Source organism: Ochotona curzoniae, unplaced genomic scaffold (assembly GCF_017591425.1).
Source record: "Ochotona curzoniae isolate NIBS_2020 unplaced genomic scaffold, NIBS_Ocur_1.0 contig_2692, whole genome shotgun sequence".
Lineage (NCBI taxonomy): Eukaryota > Metazoa > Chordata > Mammalia > Lagomorpha > Ochotonidae > Ochotona > Ochotona curzoniae.
This window is the reverse complement of record NW_024465556.1, coordinates 1,833,983-1,859,026: the sequence shown is the minus strand read 5'-3', so window position 1 is coordinate 1,859,026 and position 25,044 is coordinate 1,833,983. Positions and strand designations below refer to the sequence as shown.

Genomic DNA, 25,044 nt, shown 5'->3' with positions numbered 1-25,044 from the left:
GGAGGCAGAGATGCATGCTACATTGTATCCTAACATCTGGATATGATAGTCTCCATTACACAGTTACTGTACATCCCCTTAAATGAAGAGCCACAAAACAAAAACAAGAGGAAAAGAATTAAAAACACTATGAAGTTAAATAGCATGCTACTGAGTGACTAATGTGTCACTGAAGAAACAAAAAGAAAATCAAGAATCTTCTTGAAGAAAATGATACTGCTGCCTGATCCATGAGTCAGTGAAGAATTTAATGAGGAAGCAAATGTTTTGAAGAGATGAAGCTGAATTAAAAAATAAAAATCCATGAGATGTAGTTTTCACTTATCTTTATTGGTGAGATAGATCTTCTGTAGGCGACAAATAGATGACTTTTTTTTTATGGTGAAAAACATATATTTAGAATAGAGAGAGAGCTGGATGCAGTTTAGATGATCCCAATTTTGTTGGCAACATCCAGAGCATCATAATCGGGAGCCAACCGCACGTACGCCTTCTTTTCTCCATCGGGCCTGATCAGGGTATTGACTTTGGCCACATCAATGTCATAGAGCTTCTTCACGGCTTGTTTGATCTGATGCTTGTTGGCCTTGACATCCACAATGAACACCAGTGTGTTGTTGTCTTCTATCTTCTTCATAGCGGACTCTGTGGTCAGGGGGAACTTGATGATGGCATAGTGGTCAAGCTTATTCCTCCTGGGGGCGCTCTTGCGGGGGTATTTGGGCTGCCGGCGCAGGCGCTGCGTCTTGGGCCTCCGGAAGGTGGGCGACGTGCGGATCTTCTTCTTGTGGCTGTGGACACCTTTCAGCACCGCCTTCTTGGCCTTCAGGGCCTTGGCTTTGGCTTCGGCTTTGGGAGGAGCGGGAGCTTCCTTCTTCGCCTTCGGCGCCATCTTGGTAAAAAGGACTTTTGTTTTTTTAATCCAGTCTACTAATCTGTGTTGTTTGATTGATGAGCTTAAGCCATTTACATTTGGGGTTAATATGAACGGGTGGCGATTTGGTCCTGTATCTGTCTTTTTTGAATCTCTCACTCTAGGAAAAGGCAGCTGCCGTGTAGTATTGCAGCCCATGAGGAAGTCCTCATGAGAACATGAGTCCTGGCATCGGGCACATGAGAAAGCTCAGAACAGAACCTCCTTCAAGGAAACTTAAGTTAATGGCAGCTCCAAAGGGCATTTTAAAAAAAATTATATTTAGGCCTGTGTAGTAGTCTAGCGGCTTAAGTCCTTGCCTTGCACACACGGGGATCCCATATGGGTGCTGGTTCTCATCCTGGAAGCACTGTTTTCCATCCCGCTCCCTGCTTGTGGCCTGGGAAAGCAGTCGAGGATGACCCAAAGCCTTGGGACCCTGCACCCACGTGGGAGACACGGAAGAGGCTCCTGGCTCCTGGCTTCGGATCAATGCAGCTCCGGCCGTTGAGGCCACTTGGGAAGTGAATCAGCAGATGAAAAATCATCCTCTCTGTCTCTCCTCTTCTCTGTATATCTGACTTTCCAATAAAAATAAGTAAATCTTTAAAAAAAATATATTTCCCTTTGTCTCCCCCTTACCCCAGATACAGAAAAAAAAAAAAAAAAGAGAAAGAAATTGTGGAAACAATGGTCTTACCCACTTTCCTGTAGCCTTTGAGCCTTTGTACCCTAATCAACTATGCAAAGATTATCAATATAAAATAATTATTTTTAAAAGATGGAAAAATTATATTTAGTTGACAAATATATTTCTGGGTGGCAATGTGGTGTTTCAGTATCTATAAATATTGTGGAGTGACCAAAATAGGCTAATAAACATCTGTTGTCTCCAATATTTATCATTTCTTTGTGGCAAGAATATTTTAAATCCTCTCTTTTAAACTACTTTGAAATATGCAATGTTGGGCCCAGCATGGTAGCCTAGTGACTAAAGTCCTTGCCTTGCATGCATCAATATCCCATATGCGTGCCAGTTCTAATCCTGGCAGCCCCACTTCCCACCCAACTCCCTGCTTGCAGCTTGGGAAAATAATCAAGGATGGCCCAAAGCCATGGGACCCTTCACCTGCCTGGGAGACCCGGAAGAAGCTCCGGGCTCCTGTCTTCAGATCAATGCAACTCTGGCCGTTACAGCCACTTAGGGAATGAATCAGCAATGGAAGATCTTCCTCTTTGTCTCTCCTCCTCTATGTATATCTGACTTTCCAGTAAAAATATTAAAAAAAATTAAAAAGGAAAAAAGAAATATGCAGTGTTAAGTAAAGTTATTGTGCTGTGTCAGAGAATGCCAGAGCTTATTTCTTTTATCCAAGTTACATTTTGCACTTTTGGACCACATTTATCCCTTCTTCAACCCCTTCCCCACCCGCACTGCAACCTCTGAAAGTCATCTGTCTCATGTTCTTCTGTTTCAAGTTTGACTTCATTAGATTCTTCATATACAAGAGAGGGCGTGGTGTGCATTCTGACAAACTCCGTGACTCTGTGTAGCCTGGGGGAGACACTGAGGCAAAGGCATCCAGCCAAGCCAGGACGATTCCTGACGCACATTGGTTATAAGACGGTGAAAGTTGTTTGTTCTAACTTGCTAAATTTTGCAGAAATTTGTGGCACAGCAGTAGACAGCTAAATCACACCAGCCAAAAAGATGGATGGATCTGTACGAAGTCCTAAAAGGCCAAGATGTTTGTGGGTGGAGTCTGCCCAGGATGCAGGAGGCTCCTCATTACCAAGGGGGTCAGCGGGGCAAGAAGCATCATTCTGTAGGTGCAGATCTGAGGTTGACATCCATTTACACAGATGTTAAATAGCTAGAATTTATACCCTTTATAAAGATATACCCTTTATATCCTGGTTGAATCCAGCAGGAAGTCAGATTAAATAGATCAGAATGCACAAATTTTTACTGAATACATTTGCTTTTAAAAATTTGTTTCTAGTAGGAATCTGGGAATTAAAATGGATAAAATAGTACATACATACAAGACCAGGGAGAGTCAGGATGTTGAACTGTATAGACAGTGAGGGGATCTAGCAAGGCAGTGAGTGTGTATGTCCTCTTGTTTTCTTGTCCGTAATCTGAACAACTTGAAAAATAACTTTTAACACATTACAGAAATGTATGGGCATTTGCCTCAACAGGTGAGGATAAAACCTGAGTGATTAGCATGAAGGCTGTGTTGGTTAACATGCATTGGGATACTTCTGCTAAAAATTCATACACTGTTGACTTTCGTAGAAGTGTTAATTATGGCTTCAAGTAGCTGAGAAGTATGAGGGTGCAGAAAGCTTCAGAAAGTGCTGAAATAATTGTTTCAAAATGTATCATTTTGAAGACATTGCTAATTTTGACTCATTATATTGAACATTTTGAGAATTTTCATTTTGTGTGAAAGAGAGAGCTTCTCGAGAGAGTCTTTTTTTTTTTTATCTGTTCGTTTACTTCTCAAATGCCTCTAACAGTTTGATAGAGCCAGGTTCAAAGCAGGAACCCAGAGCTCAATGCAGTCTTCTGCTTGAGTGACAGGGACCCAAATATGGGCCATCCCCTACTGTTACCCAGGATACACATTAACAGTAAGCAGGAATCAAAATCAGATCCAGGACTCAAGCCCAGGCATTCCACCATGTGAAACAGGTGTCCCAAGTGGCATCTCAACTGCTGTGCAGAATGTCCACCCCATCGCCGCATTTTCAAGAATTTCTCACTGTGACTTTTTGCATTTTTCCTTTGAATTAACTTCTTTCCTTGCAGAGGTAAAGTCTAATCTATGGATGCTAAATGTTCTCAAATTTTATTTTGCCTTAACACTTTGCACGATGTTTGGGAGAGATCCAGAATGTTGGATCCAAATTTATCTTCTCTAGAAGCCTCCGGCCTCCAGTGTTGCCAGCAATCTCGTGCTTGTTCTTATAGTTATTATGTGTTTTTCCTTCTGATGGTTCAATACCTTTCTTTACTTCTGATGTTATCACTTACATATTGACAGGCTTGAATGTGCCATCTACATTGAACTTTTACTTAATCAACATTTCTCTATACATTACGTTCTGGTTACTGAAGTGTTGTGTTTTGTTTTTTTTTTTTAACTTCCAGTTTACTCATTGCCTCTTTAGCAGTATTAAAGCTGCCATTAAGCTCATCTATCAAATTAAAACTTTTAACAGCCATGTTTATCATTTTAACATCTCTAGTTGATTCTGGTATCATCCTGCATGTTGTAGTTTCGAATTTTCTCTTTTTCCCCCTGCTTTTCATTCCTACACCACATAAATATGTATCTTTCAGGATTTTGAGAACACAGTGTTAACCCCCTAAGCTCAGGATTCCTAAGTACCCAACAAATGAAGTTTGTTTCTGAGGGGATTAAACTGAAGTAAAAGTCTAGGAGATTGGAAGCTTCAAAAGATGGGGAAAAGCAAAAATACCTTATCCCTCTATTTTCCATATTCTCAAGGAATAGCATGAAAGGGTTACACTGAAGAGTCTCAAATATATTTTACTCAGAAAATAGTTTTAAGAAATTAGATTTCTATAGAGAATGGAAGTTGTCCTCTTTTTTTTTTTTCTTTTCAAAACTTGGCCAAAACAAAGCAAAACTCAAAGGACACGTAAAACAAGATCTGTTTGCTGTGCACAAATGTTTGTGGATGGAATATTTACATGCAAAAACCATGCAAAATACAGAGGCCATGATCCTGGGCATTTCGTTAGTTTATAATCTGAAGCTTAAACAGTAACACAGAATCAGTCCTAGCAAATGAGAACAGATTTCTATCTTTAGGAGTTGATAACAGACATGAGTAAACAGAGCTGTACCTGAATTGAGAAGAGAAATAATTTGCTTTTCTGCTTTATTAACTCCAATCTGCCACGGGAACCTCACTGGGAGCTCTAAGTAACTTCAGTTACCTGAAGCTACAGTAAGAAACCTTAAGTGTCGCTCGCTTCTTGCTCAATCAATATGGAATAAACCAAAACATGAAGCAACTGGTTCTGATTAGGTAGAATGAGCCTTTATTTATACTTGCTAATGAAACGTCCTGTAATAAGCCAGTTTCACAAAAGCAAGGTTTACTGTTGCTTTGACAGTTTCATCATTGTGGATAGTAATTCCCTTTCTCTTTTTGCCCCCCAGGTGGGATTTTATTCTCTAAATGTTTACTTTTCTTGGGGTTTGATTTGTTCTTTCTTTCAGAGAGCACTTTGAAATAATCATCGATATGCTAGAATTTTGTCCACAAAGTTTCAAAAACCACAAAGACAAAAACCACTGAGCTGCTTGCTGGGAGTTTCTGAGCTCACTGCTGCTAGAGCACCTTACCTCCTACGTCACTTTACAAGCAGAGTGTCTTGCCAGCGGTGAACTGGCGGTGCAGAACAACAGTCTTATATGTAAGTTCTTTGGGTAAGTTTTGCTGCTACTGCTTGTTTTTCTCGGTGTGTGTGTTCGGAAGGATTGTTCTGTCACGAAGTCGTCCTAGAAACAAATGCATCAAGAGGCAGGGAGCTTGCCTTGCATTATTATCAGAGGCATTATCAGAATATATTTTTTTCACTATAAAGTCTGTTTTATAAGTGGATTAGCATTAAGTGTGGCAAGGGGAACAGTATTTTTTTAAATGTCAAATGAGCCAGCAGAAAGATTTTTTTAAGTCCTGTTGAAACCACAAATTAAAGTTACTAGCGATATTCCAAAGCAAATTTTATTAGAAACTTTTTGTTAGAGAACATCTTATATAGTGAAAGTGATGCATACATGTTAGATCTATTTATATTTGCCATCTGTTTAATGAGCCACTGTACCACATGAACTATTGGTCTGAGGTTTCAGCTTAAAAAATAGCTTTTCTAAACTTTATTTTAAAGCTTAGGAAAATCAAACATACCCATTACCCAACTTTCTCCTTCCAGTCTGTGAAGTGAATCACCTCATTGAAACCTGGTTGTTTTCAACAGATACCCTTATTATACATTGCTTCTGGGCAGTCAGTTTCAGAATTTTCCAGATGATCATAGAACTGACTCAAGCTTTCTGGGCACTTTGCGCCAGGGATAATTTTGTTCACAAACCTGTGATTATTCTGCTCTTGTACAGAACTTGTACCAGGTCAGTCGTGGTAGATACAAGCATTCAGCATCCCCTAGGATGATGTTTTTTGTGCACAGGAAAGAGGAGAGAAACACAGAGGGACTGTGGCCCGGCCCAAGGTCACAGTCATCTCTGACAACCCCACTGGAAGCAGGGTCTCTCAGCTTTGGGCAAGATGGTGGATTGACCTAATACCAGAAAAAACATTCTGCTGTTAGACAAGTTTCCTAATCGCCATTTAAACAAAATAATTACATAAAACTTTGCCTCTCCAAAATATGCAAATATAGAGAGCAACGTATTATTTTAAAAGTGAGAAAATACATAAACAACTTATGGGATTACCATGAAAATCTAGATTCTTATCAAATATGAGCAGTTTAAGGTGTGTAATAAGAACATAAAAATGGTTGAACACCAGTTCATTGCCTCTTTGGGTTTTGTCCATTAGCTATTGCTGTATAACACACTATCCCTAGACTTACAGGGTTAAGAGAATGCTCATTTACTACTGTTTAAGAGCCTATTAATCATTGCTCCTCAGCCTTTTGGCTAAGATGAAGTGTGAAGAGCCTATTAATCAAATGAACATTTTGGAGCCTGCACTATGGCATAAGGGGTTGAACTGCTGCATCCAATGTGGGCATCCCATATGGGCACTGGTTCAAGTCCTGGATGCTCTGCTTTCCATACAGGTCCTGCTATTAAGCTGGAAAATTATAAGAGAATAACCTAAGTGCTTGGTCCCCTGCCACCCAAGTGGGAGGCCTAAATGGAGAGCCAACTACTTCTCTCTGGTCTAGCCCTGACCGTTGCTGCTGTTTAGAGAATGAACTGGTGAAAGGAAGATTTCTCTTTCTCTCTTCTATTTCCTTTTGAAATAAATAAATATTTTTATTATTAATTATATTTATTATTAATGATAGTTGATTAGGGTGATAAGAGTCAAGAGCTAAAGGAAGGTGAGTGAAAGCACCATTTCCACATTCTTTTTTTTCCCCTTCCTGTATCTGGGGGATGAGGGAGACAAGCAGAGAAGCCACACCCAGCCTCCCAAACACCTATGCATGCTGGAATAAAGGACAGCCATCTGACATCACCCCAGAGTGCCTGATGTGAGGCATGCTCTGAGAGTCTTGCTCATGAGGTTTTGATAGTTAAGCTGTTCTAAATTATCTGCCAGTTGATGCTGTGGCCAATCTCGCCACTCCAAGCACAACAAAATCTCTCCAGACTGTCTAGCTCTCCAGACTCCTCCAGCTGACATAGTCCACCTTAAAGTCTCCGTTTGCTCAAATATTCACTGCCAACACTTGGCTGGGATAGTTGATCAATCTGTTCTGTCCTCTGTCATGGTCCTCCACAGGCTGCAATGTACTGTCATTCCTCCATGTGCACCTGGATATACTGGCCACTGCTCCGTCTAGGCCACTGTTCCGTCTAGGCCACTGAGGAGGCCCAGCTCTGACTCATCCACAATCAGACCCTGGAACCTGCAATTCTCTTCATGGATGGGGTTCTGAGTCTAGTAGTTCAGTTGGAGGGATTCCCAAAGAAACTTCGTCTGTTGTGATCCCAGACCAGATTCTTGTGTGTGCTTGCCAGTACAGGATCCAGCACAGTTTGTTGCCCAAATCAGCTTATGCACATGCTGGTTGCAGCTGCTGGGTCAGTGCTGCCTCCAGCCTTGTCTTCTAAACAAACCAACACTCTCGGCCCTCATGTAAACCAGTAGGAGTTGCAGCCTAGTTGGAGCAACCCACACTAACCCCCACCAGGCCCACCCCTACCCTGATCCCTGTGCTTGCCAGGATATAGAGCAAACTTTTCAAGTTTGTCCCACATCCCCTTCAGTTCTCATACATGTCAATGGGCATTGAAGCCTAGTTCAACCCAACCAGCCCCACTATCAAGCCCACACACGTGCTAGTGGGTGCCACTCTGTCTAGCCATGCCTGCCCCCACCCTGGTTATCATGCTCACCAGACAGAGTGGAAACTCAAGAGGGAGATGCCCACTGCTTTCCTATTGGGCTCACTCCCACCTCCGGATCCTACATTCCCCAGGTAGTTCTGCAGTTTGACTTGACAGAATTAGCCCCCAATGCCAGTATCTGCCAGTTGATGCTGTGGCAGAGCCCAAACAGCACATACCCACTCTGGCTTATGCTTGCACCAGTAGGAACAGTCAGTCTAGCCTGGCTTTTCCCTGACCCAGCTCACATATAAAGCCAACTGGTGTTGTAGCACTCCTTAGTCTGGTCTGCTCCCATCCCAACTCACACCTCCTCTACTGGCTTTGTCCCCTCATCCTCCAGTCTCACCTGTGCTGGTTGGGTGCTGTGGCCCAGTCTGGCATGGCCTGCCACCTCAACTCGGCATTTGCCAGTGCATGCTGTTGCCTGGCTGGACCCAGCCTACCCCAATTCCAGTTCTGGTGGGGTTACAGACTAGCCCAGCCTAGGTGGCACCCAGTCCCAACCCTCACGTGAACTGGCATGTGTTGTGACCAAACCCAGCCAAATCAACACTCCATTCTGGTGCTTGGATTCACCAGCTGGTGATGTGAACTAGACCAACCTGGTTCACCCCTGACCTGCACCAAATGTATGCTGGTGGGTACCATTCCCTAGCCTATTCTGGGCTGCTTCCTGTCATGGTTCTTGCGCTTACCTGCAGGGACTGTGTCCCAACAGAGGAATTGCCCAAACTCATGCATCAGAACCTCTCCCAATGTCAGATTTCATGCACATGGGCAGGTCTATGGGCCAGCCCTACTCAGTCCACCTCCTGTTCTAGCAGGAACAATGGCCTTTCCTGATCAGCCTTCAACCCATTGTGGTTTTTACTGTTGGGTATTACTGCCCAACCAAGCCTGGTCCACAAGCAGACACAGCTCACACCTGGCTCCTCAGGGACAAAGGCCTAGTCTAGCCTGTCTTACACCTACCACATTTCTCACAAGTACCAGTGTGTGCTGGGATATAGCCCAGTCCAGCACACCCCAGACCCAGTCTTCATTTTTGCTGAGGGACTTACAGCCATATCCAGACCAGAACATAGTTCCCACCCCACTTTCTGGCCCATGTACTCACCAGTGGGAACCACAACCCAGCCAGGGTGTCCCCTTAGCTATCCAACCAGACCTAATCCCAGCCATTTATCTTGCAAGTACCAGTGGTTACTCTGACCCAGCTTGGCATAGCCCCTTACCTGTCTTGGCCTTTGCCTTTGAATGCTGTAACTTGGTCTGACCTGGCCTGCCCCCAGTCCCAGCTCTCACTGGTGGGTGCTGGAACCTGGCCTTGTTCAGTCTGCTCCCAGCCTTGGCTCATGCAAACCAGTAGGTGTGACAGCCTAGCCCAACATGACCTGCACTCCAGCCCACTTTCTGGACTTGCCAATGAGCTAAGGTTTGCTCAGTTCTGCTTGGTCTACCTTCCAAAACCAACCCACATATTAGCCAACAGCTGCAGCTACCTTACCCAGCTTATCAAAACCCCCAGGCCTGGACCACATGCTCACCTGTGGGAGCTATGACCCACTAAGGAAATTTCCCTAGTTCCCCTACTTGGCCCACTCCCAGACCCAGATCTCATCCATGCAAGCAGGTATTAAGTCCTTGTCCAGCATAGCCTGTCCCTACTTGTATGAGCTGGTGAATGTTGCAGTCCTGCCAGCCCCACACCCTGTTTTAGGATGCACATGTAGGTGCTGCAGCCTGGATCTGCCCAGACTTTTCTTGGTCTCTGTACCTGTGAGTGTTGGCAGGTTCCATTGTCACACCTAGCTTAGCCAATCACCACCCCAACTCTTGAGCTAACCAGCAGGACTTGCATTTCCATAGGGCTTGGCACTCAAATCCTTCACAGAATCTACCCCCTGGACCTGGTTATCTCGTGTGCTGGTTAGTGTCATGGCCCTGCCTAATGTGATCCATCTCCTGTTCTGACATTCAGTCTGGTACTGGGATCTAGCCCTGCTAGACAGGTCCCCAGCCCTAGCTATCATGTGGACTGGCATGTGGTGGTCAGCAATGTTCCATGCTAACAAGCCCTACTCAAGACTCCAATGTTAGCTGGTATATCAGTCTGACTCAGGAAGATCTTCCGATCTCTCCCTCCAAACCTTCAGGTCTCAGTCCCCTCACTTACCTGCAGATACAGTGACCCTGTGGTTGAAGTCCCTCAAGAGTTATTTGTCAACTACATACACAGTGGCCTTATCCATGGATGGCCCTAGGCAGTAATTCCACACCTCCAGGATCCCAGAGCTTTCCACCAGGCTGCAACTTGGGCAGAGCCTAGCACCAGTTGGCACTCTGGCTGCCCACAAGCCCAAGGTGGTGGTGGCAGGCGGAGAGCCAGGGACCAATCTGAGCTCCCAAGAGATTCTTTCACAGTGTACTTACTGTGAAGGTAGAAAACTCTCGGGCCTAGGCAAGTCTTAGACTTGCTCACCACTTGGCAGAGGTGGCTGAAGCTAGGGCCCCAAGCATTGAGTCCAACCTAGCTCAGGTACCCTCAGCAGCCCCCATGCTGCTGGGAGCTCCCTTCACCTCAAAACATCTATTTTATAAGAAGATTTATTCTGGCACCAGTATCACGGGTCAATAGGCTAATCCTTCACCTTCAAGCATCATATCCCTTATGAGTACCAATTCATGTCCCAACTGTTCTACTTCCCATTTTTAGCTCTTTCCATATGGCCTGGGAAGGTGTCAGACAGTGGTGGCAATGTACCTGTTATGTACTGTTGAACTAAGATTGATCTAGACCAGTTATGTCCATCTTGTTACCCTTCTAGTTAAGATGGGCATGTTCTGGGACCAACACTGTATCACAGCAAGTTGAACTGCTGACTGCGACTCTGGCATCCCACATGGGTGCCAGTTCAAATCCTGGCTGCTACACTTCTGATCTAGCTCCCTGCCTGTGCACCTGGAAAAGCAGCAAACAGTGGCCCAAGTCCTTGGTCCCCTGCATGTATGTTGTAGACCTGGTTGAAACTTTTGGCTCCTTCCTTTGGTCTGTTTTAGCCCTGGCTATTGCAGCCATTTGGGGAGTGAATCAGAAAATGTAAGATTTCTCTTTCCAAGTTTCCTCTCCCCTCTCTCTGTAACTTGGTCCTTCAAATAAATAAAATAAACTTTAAAAAAATTGTTTCAAGTTTTAACTGTGCCTAGAGTTAGGGCTGCCTTCTTGAAGTATAGCAATAGCATAATTTCACAGGAACCCTCATTTAAAAGGTTTCCATATTCAGTCTGCTGTCTTCCTGATGCTGCCTTGAAATCCTTGCTTTTTCAACAAGCAGCCCCATCTCTTTGTTCGGCATTGGCTCCCACCAGTTGTCTTGCTGGTCCTAGCTGGGGTGCAGAGTTCCCTGGTTTTCTTTTGCTTGCAGCCCACACACTTGCCTTTTCTCTTGAGCTTCTTCAAAGCAGCAGAGACAAGGGAGCATTCAGCTAACTTATGGACTTGGAACCATTGGCCATTGCAGCACAATGGTCCTGTGTACCCTCCTTCAACGTAACTGTCACTCTGCACAGTTCTTCGAGGGTCCTGGTATAATCCAGTTCCTCTGCCCAGAGCCGTGATCTTGATGACACATCCTGCATTTGATCTTTTGTACTCTGCTTTATCCCTCCTTCATTCCTGGCCCTTGATCATCTTCCAAAGAAACATTCCCATGCAAGAATAATCTCAGATTCTGCCTTCAATGGTTCCCAAGCTCAGATACAATCAAGATTTATTTGTGGGTTTATTTTTTATAAAGATTTATTTATTTATTTATTTTTTTGGAGAGGCAGATTAGGTTTATGGAGAGAAGGAGAGACAAGTAAAAGAGACAAGATCTCTGATCCACTGGCTCATTCCCCAGACGACTACAGTGGCCAAAGGTGAGCCGATCCAAAGCCAGGAGCATCTTTTGAGTCTCCCATGTGAGTGCAGGGTCCCAAGGACTTGGGCCACCCTCTGCTGCTTTCTCAGGTTATAAGCAGGAAGCTGGGGAAGTGGGGCCATGAACCAGTGCCAGTATGGGATCCCTGGGCTTGCAAGGAGAGAAGGTGAGGATTTAGCCAACTGAGCCATCATGCCAGGCCCAGGGTGTCTTGTTGTTGTTGTTGTTGTTTAGTTCTTTCTATGTAGTAGCTTCTATAAATAAGAGGAAACAGGTGATGTTTGTGTTTTTGGGTCTGGCTTATTTTGATTAACGATTTCCAGTTCCAAACATTTTGTTGCAAATATCAGGATTTCATTTTTTAAAAAATGACTAAGTAAAGATTTCTTATGCAGAAGAAAGATACATGGCTATGGCCCTGGGTTAAGCAATGCCAGCAGTGTCTGTGTTGTGTTTGGAGATAATGGACAGAGGCCATCTCACATCCTACATTCCTGATTCCCCCCAAAAGGTCAGCCCCTTGTTGAGTACCTTCTATGTGTCAGACACTGTGCTGTCTTCAAATCTGTTCTCTTCTTTCAGCTCACCAGCACCATTTGCAGTAGTTGCCCCATCTCTGTTTTACAGATGAGAATACCAAGGATTAGAGAAGTGAAGTGATTCTCCCAAGGCTAGGGAATAGAAGCCTAGGATTTAAACACAAGTTGTTTGGATGTCCTTCCCACAGTAACACACTGCTAGAAGAAAGGACATTATATGTGAAAACCAACTAGCCGGCATTGGTTAGGGGCGAGGAAGGGATGTACAGCCCTGTTGCAAGCTGGAGGCTGCAACCAGCACACAACAGCCAGGGGCAGGTGTGGCAGCAAAGAGCAGACTTTCTAACTGGGGTTCTTGTGTAAAAGTGCTCACAGCAAAGTTTCAGGAATAGAGGACTGTGGCCAGCTTGCCAGGCTGCTGCTCACACATTTTCTTTAAACCAGTGGCAACCTGGCAACAGTATTTTGCAAGCTTGGCTAGACGGATCATTCTATTTCGGTTTGTCACTTTCAAGGGAGTGTCCTTCACAGACTCAGTGCTGTGTAGCAGACTACATTAACAGAATGTTCTGGATAATGAGGTCAGGCAAACATTTCAAGAGGCCAGATTACAGACTACAAGGACACCACTCTGTTTGTTTCCAGGGTAAGCAAGGAGGAGAAAATGGATGCCTTGCTAAGAGGTGCCAGTATCTGGCTAGTAGTCAGAGACATGGCTGAAGAAAGAACTGTAATATTATTCTTCTGAAAAGGTGTATTTTTAGTACAGTCTGTAGAAGGTGGGACTCTCTTCTGTGAGGCATCACAGAGTGGAAATTTGTGTAGTACCATTTGCTGTCCTGTAGTGAAAAACTGAAGCTGTGTTAAAGTTCATAAAGTGTGTGTATGTATCCTTCAGAGGGTTTTCCAGCAGGAACCTTCAGAATCACCTTCATTATAATCACACATGAACAGTACCCTTGTGTTCCTAACAGAACACAATGTGGAATGTCTCTACCTCTTCCTGAGTTTCTTACATAAATTTCCTTGTGGTTTCTTTCCTGTCATATAACTAGATATTAAAACAGTGACCCCCACAACTCAGCTGGTTGTGCCTCCCTTTAATGAAAAACCTCATGCCTAAATCTGCAATATATGCATATTTCCATAGTGAGAAAACATATCCTTGTACTTCTGCATTACTGTTTCAGGTACAGTCTAAAACAGACCTGGGTTAAGTGTTTAGTGGATAAGATAAAAATGAGAATTAAAGGTACACTCAAGTCAGCAACAGTACAAAACTCACCAGATTTGCTAGTGCATGTAACATGATTAAATATACTTCTTTCTATAAAAAAACGTACCTTTTTGATGCTTGCATTAAACATTTTATATCCTTCAGTTTATTACAATACATTTTTAAAAGGTTTGTTTATATATTTAAAAAGCAGAGTCACACACGCACGGAGAGGGAAAGACAGAGATGTCTTCCATCCACTCTCCAAATGGCCACGCTCAGCCTGAACTGAGCTGATCTGAAGCCAGTAACCAGAAGCCTCTTCCAGGTCTCCCAAACAAGTGCAGGGTCCCAAATCTTTGGGCCATCCTTCACTGCTTTTCCAGGCTACGAGCAGGGAGCTGGATGAGGAGTGGAGCAGCCGGGACAGAAACCAATGTCCATAAGGGATGCAGCGCATGCAAGCAGAGGATTGATCCATCACACCATCCCCACACAAAGCTTGTTTTTTTTAAAAAAAAATTTTTATTGAGGTTTTATTTAAGTAAATTTCAGTATGTTAACAAAATTTTGCAAACATCACCACCATCTAATGTTAGAGTATTCTTATTATCCCAAAAACTCATGTTCATTTTTGGTTGCTTCCCATTTCTTTCCCTGCCATGCTCCTGGCCACCACTAATATGTTTTCTGTCTATAATTTACCTATCTTAGACATATCCCATAAGCAGGATGATACAATATGGAATTTTAAAAAGAAGTGGGTTTTTTTTAGTGTTTGTCCCAGTTGTAACTTCCTTATTCTTGATGATCAAATAGTTTTTCTTTGTGTGGATATGCCACCATTCTTTTTTATCATTATTATTAGAAAGTCAGAAATACAAAGAGGAAGAGAGGCAGAGAAGATTTTCCATCTGATAATTCACTGCCTAAGTGGCTGCAATGGCCCGTGCTGTGCTGATCTGAAGCCAGGAACCCAGATCCTCTTTTGAGTCTCCCACATGGGTGCAGGGTCCTGATGCTTTGAGCCATCCTCGACTGCTTTCCCAGGCCACAGGCATAGAACTGTATGGAAAGCAGGGCTGCCAGAATTATAACCTGTGCCCATATGGGATCCTGGCGTGTGCAAAGCGAGGACTTAAGCTGCTAGACTATCGCGCCTGGCCCCCATTCTTTTTTTTTCCTTTTAAAAAATCTTTTATTTATTACTACTATTATTATTATTACTCTTGTTATTATTATCATTTTATGAAACAGTTCCATAGATCGTGGGATTTCCCTTATCTCCTCCCGAATTCCCACCTCCTATAACATTACTAAAGTATAGTTCTTCATACACAGTCATGTGTCCATCATTGCAGGCATGGACAATGGCAGAGAGTCCAGCATCCTATTGTCAGATAGTAAACTGTTTCATTGGGAGTCCATCTTTGTCTGGAAGTAGAGATGCATACTGCATTGTATCCTAACATCTGGATATGTTAGTCTCCATTTCACAGCTACTGTATATACCCCTAAATGAAAAGCCACAATACAAAATGAACAGGAAGAAAATTGCAAATTTACAATGCCATGAAGCTAAATAACATGTTACTAGATATGATATTCTCCATTACACAGCTATTATACATCCCCTTAAATGAAAAGCCACAAGATAAAATTAACAACAGGAAGAAAAAAAAAGAAATGAACAACACCATGAAGTTAAATAACATGCTACTGAATGACTAATGTATCACTGAAGAAATGTAAAAGAAAAATCAAGAACCTTCTTGAAGACTATGATGCTACTGTATGATCTATGAGTCACTGAAGAATTTAATCACAAAAAAGTGTTTTGAAGAAATAATACCAACAACAAGAAAAAATCAAATCCATAAGATATAGTTTCCACTGATCTTTGTTGAAGTGTGTCTCTTCTAGACAATAAATAGATGAGACTTGTTTGTTAATCCAGTCTACTAATCTATGACGTTTGATTGAGCTTAAGCCATTTACATTCAGAATTAAATATAAATGGGTGGTACTTTGGTCCTGTCATTTTAGGAATGGGTCGTTCGTTGGTTTAGTCTTCTGTTGTCATTTTATTGGGATGTTTTTCACATTTGCCTTTGGTTTTGTTTGGTGCTATTCCTCCTCTCTGTCAAGAGAACATCTTTTTTTTTTTAAGCTTTATTTTTATTGCAAAGTCACATATATAGAGAGAAGAGGAAAGACAGAGAGAAATATCTTCCGTCCAATGATTCACTCCCCAAGTGGCCGCAATGGCTGGAGCTGAGCTGATCTCTTCAATGACTCATAGATCATACAGTAGCATCATTTTCTGCAAGAAGGTTCTTGATTTTTATTCCTTCAGCGACATGTTAGTCATTCAGTAGCATGTCATTTAACTTCTTGGTGTTGTTAATTTCTTTTTTCTTCTTGATGTTGATTTTGTTTTGTGGCTTTTCATTTAAGGGGATGTATAGTAGCTATGTAATGGAGAATATTATATCTAGTAACATGTTATTTAACTTCATGGCATTGTAAATTTCTATTTTTCTATTGTTGATGTTGTATTATGATTTTCCATTTGAGGGGATGTACAGTAGCTGTGAAATGGAGACTAACATATCCAGATGTGAGGATGTAGTGTGGTATGCATTTCTGCTTCCAGACAAAGATGGACTCCCAATGAAACAGTTTACTATACCTTGACAATAGGATGCTGGACTCTGCTATTGTCCATGCCTGCAATGATGGACACATGACTGTGTATGAAGAACTATACTTTAGTAATGATATAGGGGAACTAGTGGGGGGGGTGGGAATTCGGGAGGGGATAAGGAAAATACCAGGAGCCTATGGAACTGTTTCATAAAAAAAAAAAAAAAAAAAAAAAACAGAAAGAAAGAAAGAAAGAAAGGCTGATTTACAGAGAGAAGGAAATACAGAGAGAAAACTTCCATTTGCTGTTTGACTCCTCAAATGGTTGCTGCAGCTGAAGCTGAGCCAATCTGAAGTCAGGAGCCAGGAGCCTGGAGCTTCCTCCAGGTCTCCTATGTGGGTGCAGGGTGCCAGGGTTTTGGGCCATCCTCGACTGCTTTCCCAGGCTGCAGGCATGGAGGTGAATGGGAAGTGGAGCGGCCAGAACATGAATTGGTGCCCATATGGGATCCTGGTGCTTGGAGGTGGAAGATTAGCAGGTTGAGTCATTGTACCAGTTCCTGGCCTATCTTCCCCTACTCCTGCTCTGTGTGTGTGTGTGTGTGTGTGTGTGTGTGTGTGTGTGTGTGTGTGTGTGTGTGTGTGTGTCTCAGCTGGAAAAAAATCAGATATCAGAGAGAGAATTACATCAAAATCTACCATTATTTTCTATCACATCTACCAGTTATTCAGATGATTGGCTGGAGATTTAGCTAGTGATGCTGGTAAGTTGTTCCTGCAAACCAAATAGTGAAATACTTCTTTCTAATCCCCCTGTTTTGTAGTATTTTAAAACAAAACAAAACTCTCTAAAGTATGGCTTGGGTCCTGGGGCCCCTACACCTACAAGGGAAACCTGGAGGAAGCTCCTGACTCCTGACCAACTCAGCTATGGCCATTGTAACTATTTGGAGAGTGAACCAGTATGTGAAAGATCTCTCTCTCTCTCCACTCCCTGTGACTCTGCATTATAAATAATAAACATAAATAAATTCTTTTTAAAAGGACAAACATGTTATTTAAAACTCCTTAAAACACTGGCTTTAGAAATTTTTTATAACAAGTTAGCAAATTTCTTTTAAAGTTTTTGAAAAGGCAACTGTGAGAGTTTTTAAAAGGTGTTTGTTGTAATTGTAGCAACAAAAACCACACAGCAATGAAAATATCTCCGTTAATTTACAGCATGGCCTTTCAGTAACTCGGGTTTCTTGGTTTGCTGTTTTGCAGAAGACTGAATTTATTTCTGAAATGAATATTCTGGGAAATGTTATAAATATTGGATTTTTACTTTTATGGGTATTTTGTATGTGTTATTTGTATTCTCTTCAATCGACAATTACATGGGGCAAATATGTTTAAGCTGAATATCCATCTTGTGAGCATAACAGTAGTTAAAACTGTATAAGTATAAATGAATTTTAAACATTTTTGTGTAAAAATAAATGCATTCGTAATTCTACTTCCCACAAGATTTTTTTAAGTACGCCATACATTTTTATTTGCTGGGTATTTTTGCCTTTGTCTACCTTAGTTGTTCTTCATTTGACCTTTTTAGAGGTAATTTTGGTATTCTTTCCCAAAACCACTAAGTTAGATGTTATTGATTTTAACTTTTTTTCCGAAGTTTTTGAAGACCTGGCTCTAGGACCTGATTTAGTTGTATCTGCAAGTATCACTAGTTTTGTATCATTCACAATCAAATATTTTCTAATTTCCCTACAATTTTCATGTTGATCCATAAACCAATAGTGTGATTTAAAGTTTTTATGTATACGATGATTTATTTGTTATTGTTGATTCCTAAGTTAGTTGTGTTGCTTTCGGAAAGGACTCTGCAGGCCACTGGTCCTTAAATTTGTTGAGACTTGTTTTGTAGCTTAGTGAATTTTTGTAAATGTTTGCCCAGAGTTAGCCAAAATAAAACACTGTGAGCACAGTCTCCACAGTCCCCCCACACATTAATTACCAGGAATTTCAGGACAGAGAAGAGTACCCCAAGACTGCTTTCACTTCTGACAACCACAACTTCAGGGGTTGGCTCAGGAATTTTCTAGAAGAACCCAGAGAACTCATGGAAAATTTTATGCCTGTGGTTATGCCTTATTCCAAGGAAAAGATATTGTTTTAGGTACAGAGTCTGCAGACAGCACGTACCTGAATTTCCTCCTTGATCTACACATTCTGAGAGTCTGTGACTTTTGACTGCCATCCACTCCCTTGATCTTATTGATGGTCAGTGATGTATTTGGGTTTGTTTTGCCAATCTGTTACATATATGCACTTCAGAAAATTCATGGAAAATAGAATCAAAAGAGTATCTGCATTTTTGAAGACTTCTCTTATCCATTTGTTTCCCCTGCCGTTTCTGCCTTTCCCCCTATTTTCCATCTGCTTTTTTTCTTCTTTTAGATTGATTAACATTTTTTTTCTCTCTCTCTCATTCCATTTTCTTATCCTTTGTGAGTTTCGAGGGCATACATTTAATTTGTATAGTGTTGGTGGTAACCCTTGGAAATTTAACGTATAGACTTAAACTATAACTTTTATAGATATATTTCTCTTTAAAAAGTGCCTTAGGGGCCTGGTGCAGTAGCCTAGTGGCTAAAGTATTTACCTTGAACACGCTGGGATCCCATATGGGCGCCGGTTCTAATCCTGGCAGCTCTACTTCCCATCCAGCTCCCTGCTTGTGGCCTGGGAAAGCAGTTGAGGATGACCCAAAGCCTTGGGACCCTGCACTCGCGTGGGAGATCCAGATGAGCTTCTGGCTCCTGGCTTCAGATTGGCTTAGCTCTAACCATTGGCCCACTCAGTTGCTTTCCCAGGCCACAAGCAGGGAGCTGGATGGGAAGTGGGGCTGCCAGGATTAGAACTGGCGCCTATATGGGATCCTGGCATGTGCAAGGCGAGGACTTTAGCCACTAGGCTACCATGTCGGGCCCAGTTTACCTTTTTAAATTTATTTTTGCAGATCTGTTCTGGTTCACCAGTTCTCCCCAAAGAGAGACAGAACATGTAAGGAACCAAATGGCACATTCTAGTAGAATTCTGATCCACGCAAGAAGCCCAGGACGCCAAACTGTAACCTTTACAATGATCTGCCTAGAATCGCCATGATTTGATTGACAACTGCCAACTTTCCTATTTTCTCTCTCAGCAAAAGCCAGAGAACTGAGTAGCAAGCAGAGACGAGCTGTGTGTCTCAAACCTATTGCATAAAATGATGAGTGCTAGTTAGCTTCTCCCATCTTCCCTTTGCCAGCACCTCCAATCAAAGGATTCCTGTCACTATAAAGCTTTTCCATTCAGCTGCTTGTGTTAGAGCCTCTGCCAAGCTCAAGCTCAGCCGGCTCCCTGGCTGCATAGGAAGCTCTGGGTGGATTGTCTGCGTTTTTCTTTGGTGGTCTTTGATTCACTGCCAACTAACGCGAGGCTGCTGTTTAGTGCTTCTCTGTTTTTATTTTTCAACTTTGTTAGTTCTCAGTTTCAGAAATTCCACTTCAAAGCTGTCTGCCTAACTTTGTGCTCTCCTATTTTTGTTTCTGTCCATATATCAAATGTTTTATCCAGTAATTTTAAAATGTGAAATTTTTATGGGATGCTTATATCATTTGTTGCCTGTGCTGTCTCTTGTTTTTGGTAGCTTACTTTTCTTGAAGTTTTTTGTTTGTTTGTTTGTTTGTTTCTTTCTTTCTAAATAGATTTTGAGCTCCAATATTTTCTTCTGTCTGAGAGTTACTTCAGGCCTGACCTGAGGAGGTATGCTGTAGGAAATATTTGCATTTGCTTCTGCTGGGCACCTGGAGGCATCTGAGGATGATTTAAGATTATCTTCTAAGGGATTTTGAGTCTACATTGTGATAGTGCATCTACCTCTCTTTGGAGCACACGCATGAAATGAAGTCTTATCTCACTGTCCTTGTGTAAATTTAGGAGTCGAGTGTATTGGCAATACAATATGTTCATAGTGAGTATGGAAATAGACATACTGTTTGATGATTATATTCTAAATTCCCAAAGACTAAAATAATTTATTAAGAAGTGACTCTAATGTATTAATAGATTTAGGTGAATCTTTATTTTTCTTAAACTGAGAAATTATTTTTTTTTAAAGATTTATTTATTTATTGGAAAGTCAGATATACAGAGAAGAGGAGAGACAGATCTTCCATCCGATGATTCACTCCCCAAGTGAGTGTAACGGTCGATGCTATGCCGATCCGAAGCCAGGATCCAGGAAACTCCTCCAGGTCTCCCACGCAGGTGCAGGATCCCAAAGCTTTGGGCTGTCCTCGACTGCTTTCCCAGGCCACAAGCAGGGAGCTGGATGGGAAGTGAAGCAGCCGGGATTAGAACCGGTGCCCATATGGGATCCTGGCGCGTTTAAGGCGAGGACTTAAGCCGCTAGGCCACACCGCTGGGCCCGAGAAATTATTTTTTTTAAATGGTTTGGATTGCAGAATTGAATTCACAAATTGAACTCAGGGTATTTGGCATCTGTTTGTTGTCTTTTCCAAAGACATTTCTTTAACTTGTATTACATGTCTGAAATAATTCCCTGATGCTCTCTTGGAATCCATTGTTGTTACAGAAGCACCCCTGACTGTACAAATGGCATTCCTACTAATGGCATTTCTCTCCCTTTTCCTGACTGTCTTCTGTATCTCAGAGTTCTAGTTCCAGTAGTTCAGTTATTAGGTTGGTTCAGGCCATCTCTGGGATACAAAAATAATCATAAAAAGTAAATAAACAGCTATGAAGGCAAGCTGAGGTAAATGTGTTCCCAGCAGCAATGTTTTGTGAAAGCTAGAAGTGGGGAGCCAGGCTGAAGCCAGGAGCGGGCACTCAAGCAGAGTCTTCCACTTAGTAACCCAGATTGAACTACTTGCTCCAGCATCAGCCTTCTAGGCTGTGTATTAACAGAAAGTTGGAATTGGGATCAGGGTCAAAACTCAAACCTAGGCACTTTGGGGTGTGGGATTCGTTGTCCCAACTTTGTCTTCTTCTGTTTTAAAGATTTATTTACTTGAAAGAGTTATATAAATAGAGGCCTAGTTCTCTCCCTAAGTAGCTACATCAGTCAAGGTTGAGCCAGGAGCCAGGAATGTTATCCAGGTCCTTTGCATGCATGGCAGGGGCGCAAGTACTTAGGCTGTCTCCATTGCTTTTCCCAAGTCACTAATATCAGGGAACTGGATTAGGAATGGGGCAGCCGAAACACAAAACTGACACCTATCTGGGATGCCAGCATCACAGGTGGTGGCTACACTTGCTAAGTCACATTACCAGCCCCCATCTTAACTCTGTATCAAACCCTGCTGCGTCTTCAAGTCTTTGACTTACAGAAAGAGGAGAGAAGGTGGAAGCAGATACTGAAACATGGCATTTGGAATGATGTTACTGTGCTTTTGAAGGCAGAAGGGTAGCAAATAAAAAATAAGTGCATTTGAATTTTTTAGTGATTTATTTTTATTTGAAGGGCATAGGTACAACAGGGATGGAGGGAGGGAAGAAAGGGAGAGAGAGAGAGAATGAATGAATGAATGAATGAATGGGAGAAATAAGTTCCTTCCTCAAATGACAACAAGGGCTGGAAGTGGGAAGGAACTTCTTCCCATTCTCCAGTGTGGGTGGATGCAGGGGCCCAAGCTTTTGGGCCTTCCTCTACTACTTTTCCAGGCCATTAGCAAGGAGCTAGATCAGAAGTAAAGCTGCAGGGACTTGAACCCCTGCTCGTATGGGATGCCAACACTACAGGCAGAAATGCCGGCTCCCTGCATTTGGATTTTGACACAAGAGATGAGACTGAAAAGAAGCATATATTTGAAAGAAGGATGGCTAGGCCTGAACCAAGCACACTTTCAGAGCCCAATCCCATCCTGCCTATGAGCAAGCCCTGATCATCAGATCAGTTCTAGGGATGACAGAATAGGTAAATGGAGAAAAGTTGAGTCCCTAAAAAATTAAAGAAGAAAGAATGAGTTACCTTAGTTCTAAAAGAGCTGAAATACTTGTTGATGCACCTAAAACAGGAGCTCAGGTATGGCTGGTGCAAGAACAAGGGGACGCCGGAGGTGGGGAACTAAATGGAGTGCCTTGTCTGGAAGAGGTGTCAAGGTAATGACAAGATGATAGGAAATAAACCAGGAGCTTGGTTACCAAGACAAGCACTCAAGCCTGGAGATGGTGAGATTAGTGTAGGGTTTCTGATTATCCTATCAACATGATTATGCATAAAGCCAATTTCAAGATGATGGACTTTTATCTACAGTGACAAAGCAGTCAGTCCATTGTTGAGCAGATTTCAGGATGGCCTTCTGAGTGAGGACAAGGACTTTGGCTTCTGACATGGCTTTGAATCCTGGAACATTTGCTGGGTCACTAATCTTGGGCGTGTTGCCTTCTCTGACTCAGTTTTATCATATGTACAATGAAGACAATTATCATGACATTTTAGAGTTCTAAGAATTCAGTGAACTCATGTTTTTATAAATTTAGTACAGGGTTCAGCTTAATGGCCTAGTGGCTAAAGTCTTTGCCTTGCCTGCACCAAGATCCCATATAGGTGCCAATTTGTGTCCTGGCTGATCGCCTTCCCATCTAGCTCACTGTTTGTGGTCTGGGAAAGCGGTAGAGGATGGCCCAAAGCCTTGGGATCCAGCACCTACATGGGAGACCTGAAAGAAGCTCCTGACTTCTAGTTCTGGACTGGTTCAGCTCCTGCTGGTGCAGCCACTTGGGAAGTGAACCAGGGGAAGGAAGATCTTTCTCTCAGTCTCTCTTTCAGTAAATCTGCCTTTCCAATAGAAATAATAAATAAATCTTTAAAATTTAGTTTAGTGCTTGCACATATCAGTCAATCAGCTATCATCGTCAGTGTAGCTTCTGGGTGGTAGGGGTGTATTCTAGACTCTGAGAGTCACCCTTTTGGGTTATCTGACTCTGAATTTATAGGAGCAGTTTCAACAGATTTGTAGTTTGTGACATAATTACTATGTATAGATATATAAATTCTTTCCTGTCTCTGGTAGAGATTCAAATGACTTTCCTTTCCCAAGCCTTTTGGAAAAGGCAGTTTTGTTTCCATTTGCACATTTATTTCAGATAACTTACCTATAAGCAAGGACACCCCTGGAATATTGAAGTCCTGTGCATATATTTTGATATAAATCGATATACATTTTAAATTTGCAAATTAAACGCTATACAAATTGTACCCAACTCCAGCTTTGCGCAGTGGCAGTATCGTTGCCAATGAGGTTTATCTGAGGCATGACAATTGCTAATTGAAAACTTTTTCCAAATTGTACCTAAGTCACAAGATTGTTACTTGCATATGGGCCCAGCACAATGGCTCCATTAGCTAATCCTCCCTCTTTGAGTGTCAGGATCCCATATGGATGCCAGTGCATGTCCTGGCTGCTTCAAGCACTTCCCATCCAGCTCCTTGCTTGTGGCCTGGGAAAGCACCAGAGGAAGGTCCAATGTCTTGACCCTGCACCTGCATGGAAGACCTGGCAGAAGATCCTTACTCTTGCCTTGGGATTGGCTCAGCTCCAGCCATTGTGGCCATTAGGGGAGTGAACAGCAAAAGGAAGATCTTTCTCTCTGTTTCTCCTTCTCTTTGTAAACCTACCTTTCCAATAAGTGTAAATAAATCTTTAAAAATATTTGTATGTATGTGTGTGTGTGTGTGTGTGTGTGTGTGTGTGTGTGTGTGTTGTATGTTACACTCATTACCTAGCAATGTTCTGTCAGTCTCAGATCCAATCTGGTTTGATCCCTTGAAAAGGGACTCAGGCAAAAGCCATTCAAGTCATTGATCCCTTAAGTAATCCCACGAGTGTGAATCCTACTGCTCCTTCCGGTCAATCCCTCATGTAGGGGGCAGAGACCCAGAGAAATTCCACAGAGGAGAAAATGGGAATGTGGCCAAGTGAGTCCCAGTCTGAATCCCAGACCTACGGGTACTTGACAGAGGAAGGTGCTTTAAAGTGTGGGGAGAGGGGTCTGGATGGGCATGTGTAAGAGTACATACCACTACAAAGTAGACATCTCTTTCAAAAATACTTGCTTTTAATGTTTGTTGAGCTCCAGCGGTATCGTTTCTCCCTCTTGAAATTTGCATAAATACATGCTTGCTTACCTGGAAAACTAAGTGCAGCAGAAATATAGAGAATTTGAGTCTGGGCTGTAAGCCCTCCGTCTTTTCTGCTCTGAGTTGTAAGTGTATAAACAGCTTTTAAATTTTGACTCATAGGTTCCAGCTCCTTCCACATCAAAAAATCCTCTTATCACATCAAAACTCCATCTCATAGACTTAGCACATCAGATTTCCCTAAAAGAGATCTTTGCTTGCCCATGCTACTTCCAGTTCTGGGAAGTATTTTGTATCTGCCTTGCAAAACAGCACGGTTCTTTCGCTGGCCAGCCGGAGTGAATGCTGTTTTCCTCAGAAGCAGTTGGATGCCTTATGACTCTCAAGCCTCCCTTCATCAGTCTTTCTCACATTATTTCCCTTTCTGGACTTTGCATTCTTTTGCCCTAATCCAAACAGTTTTCCTCCTATCATTCTCTAGAGGTCCAATTCTTCCAGCAATAAACCGTTTCTGACCGTCATATTCATCTCCTCCCC

General features: G+C 42.4%; 2 protein-coding genes and 1 pseudogene across 2 annotated transcripts in view; 2 read left to right on the top strand and 1 right to left on the bottom strand.

The window, feature by feature from the left end:
* Positions 1-369: 369 nt before the first annotated feature.
* Positions 370-906, bottom strand: LOC121153322 (60S ribosomal protein L23a-like). The gene has a single exon (XM_040975774.1). It carries the CDS (start codon positions 890-892, stop codon positions 425-427), a length of 468 nt encoding a protein of 155 aa, XP_040831708.1. The 5' UTR covers positions 893-906; the 3' UTR covers positions 370-424.
* Positions 907-2,628: 1,722 nt separating this feature from the next.
* Positions 2,629-25,044, top strand: part of PAPSS2 (3'-phosphoadenosine 5'-phosphosulfate synthase 2) — a 118,768-nt gene continuing 96,352 nt past the window's right edge. The window contains exons 1-2 of the mRNA XM_040976038.1: positions 2,629-2,739; positions 5,292-5,372. Coding sequence (XP_040831972.1) covers positions 2,629-2,739; positions 5,292-5,372 — 192 coding nt within the window. The remainder of the gene's footprint in view (positions 2,740-5,291; positions 5,373-25,044) is intronic.
* LOC121153529 lies at positions 23,635-23,765 on the top strand (annotated as a pseudogene).

Excerpts from the sequence above, each read along its gene's own strand:
- LOC121153322 (XM_040975774.1), bottom strand. The coding sequence starts at position 892 with ATGGCGCCGAAGGCGAAGAAGGAAGCTCCCGCTCCTCCCAAAGCCGAA.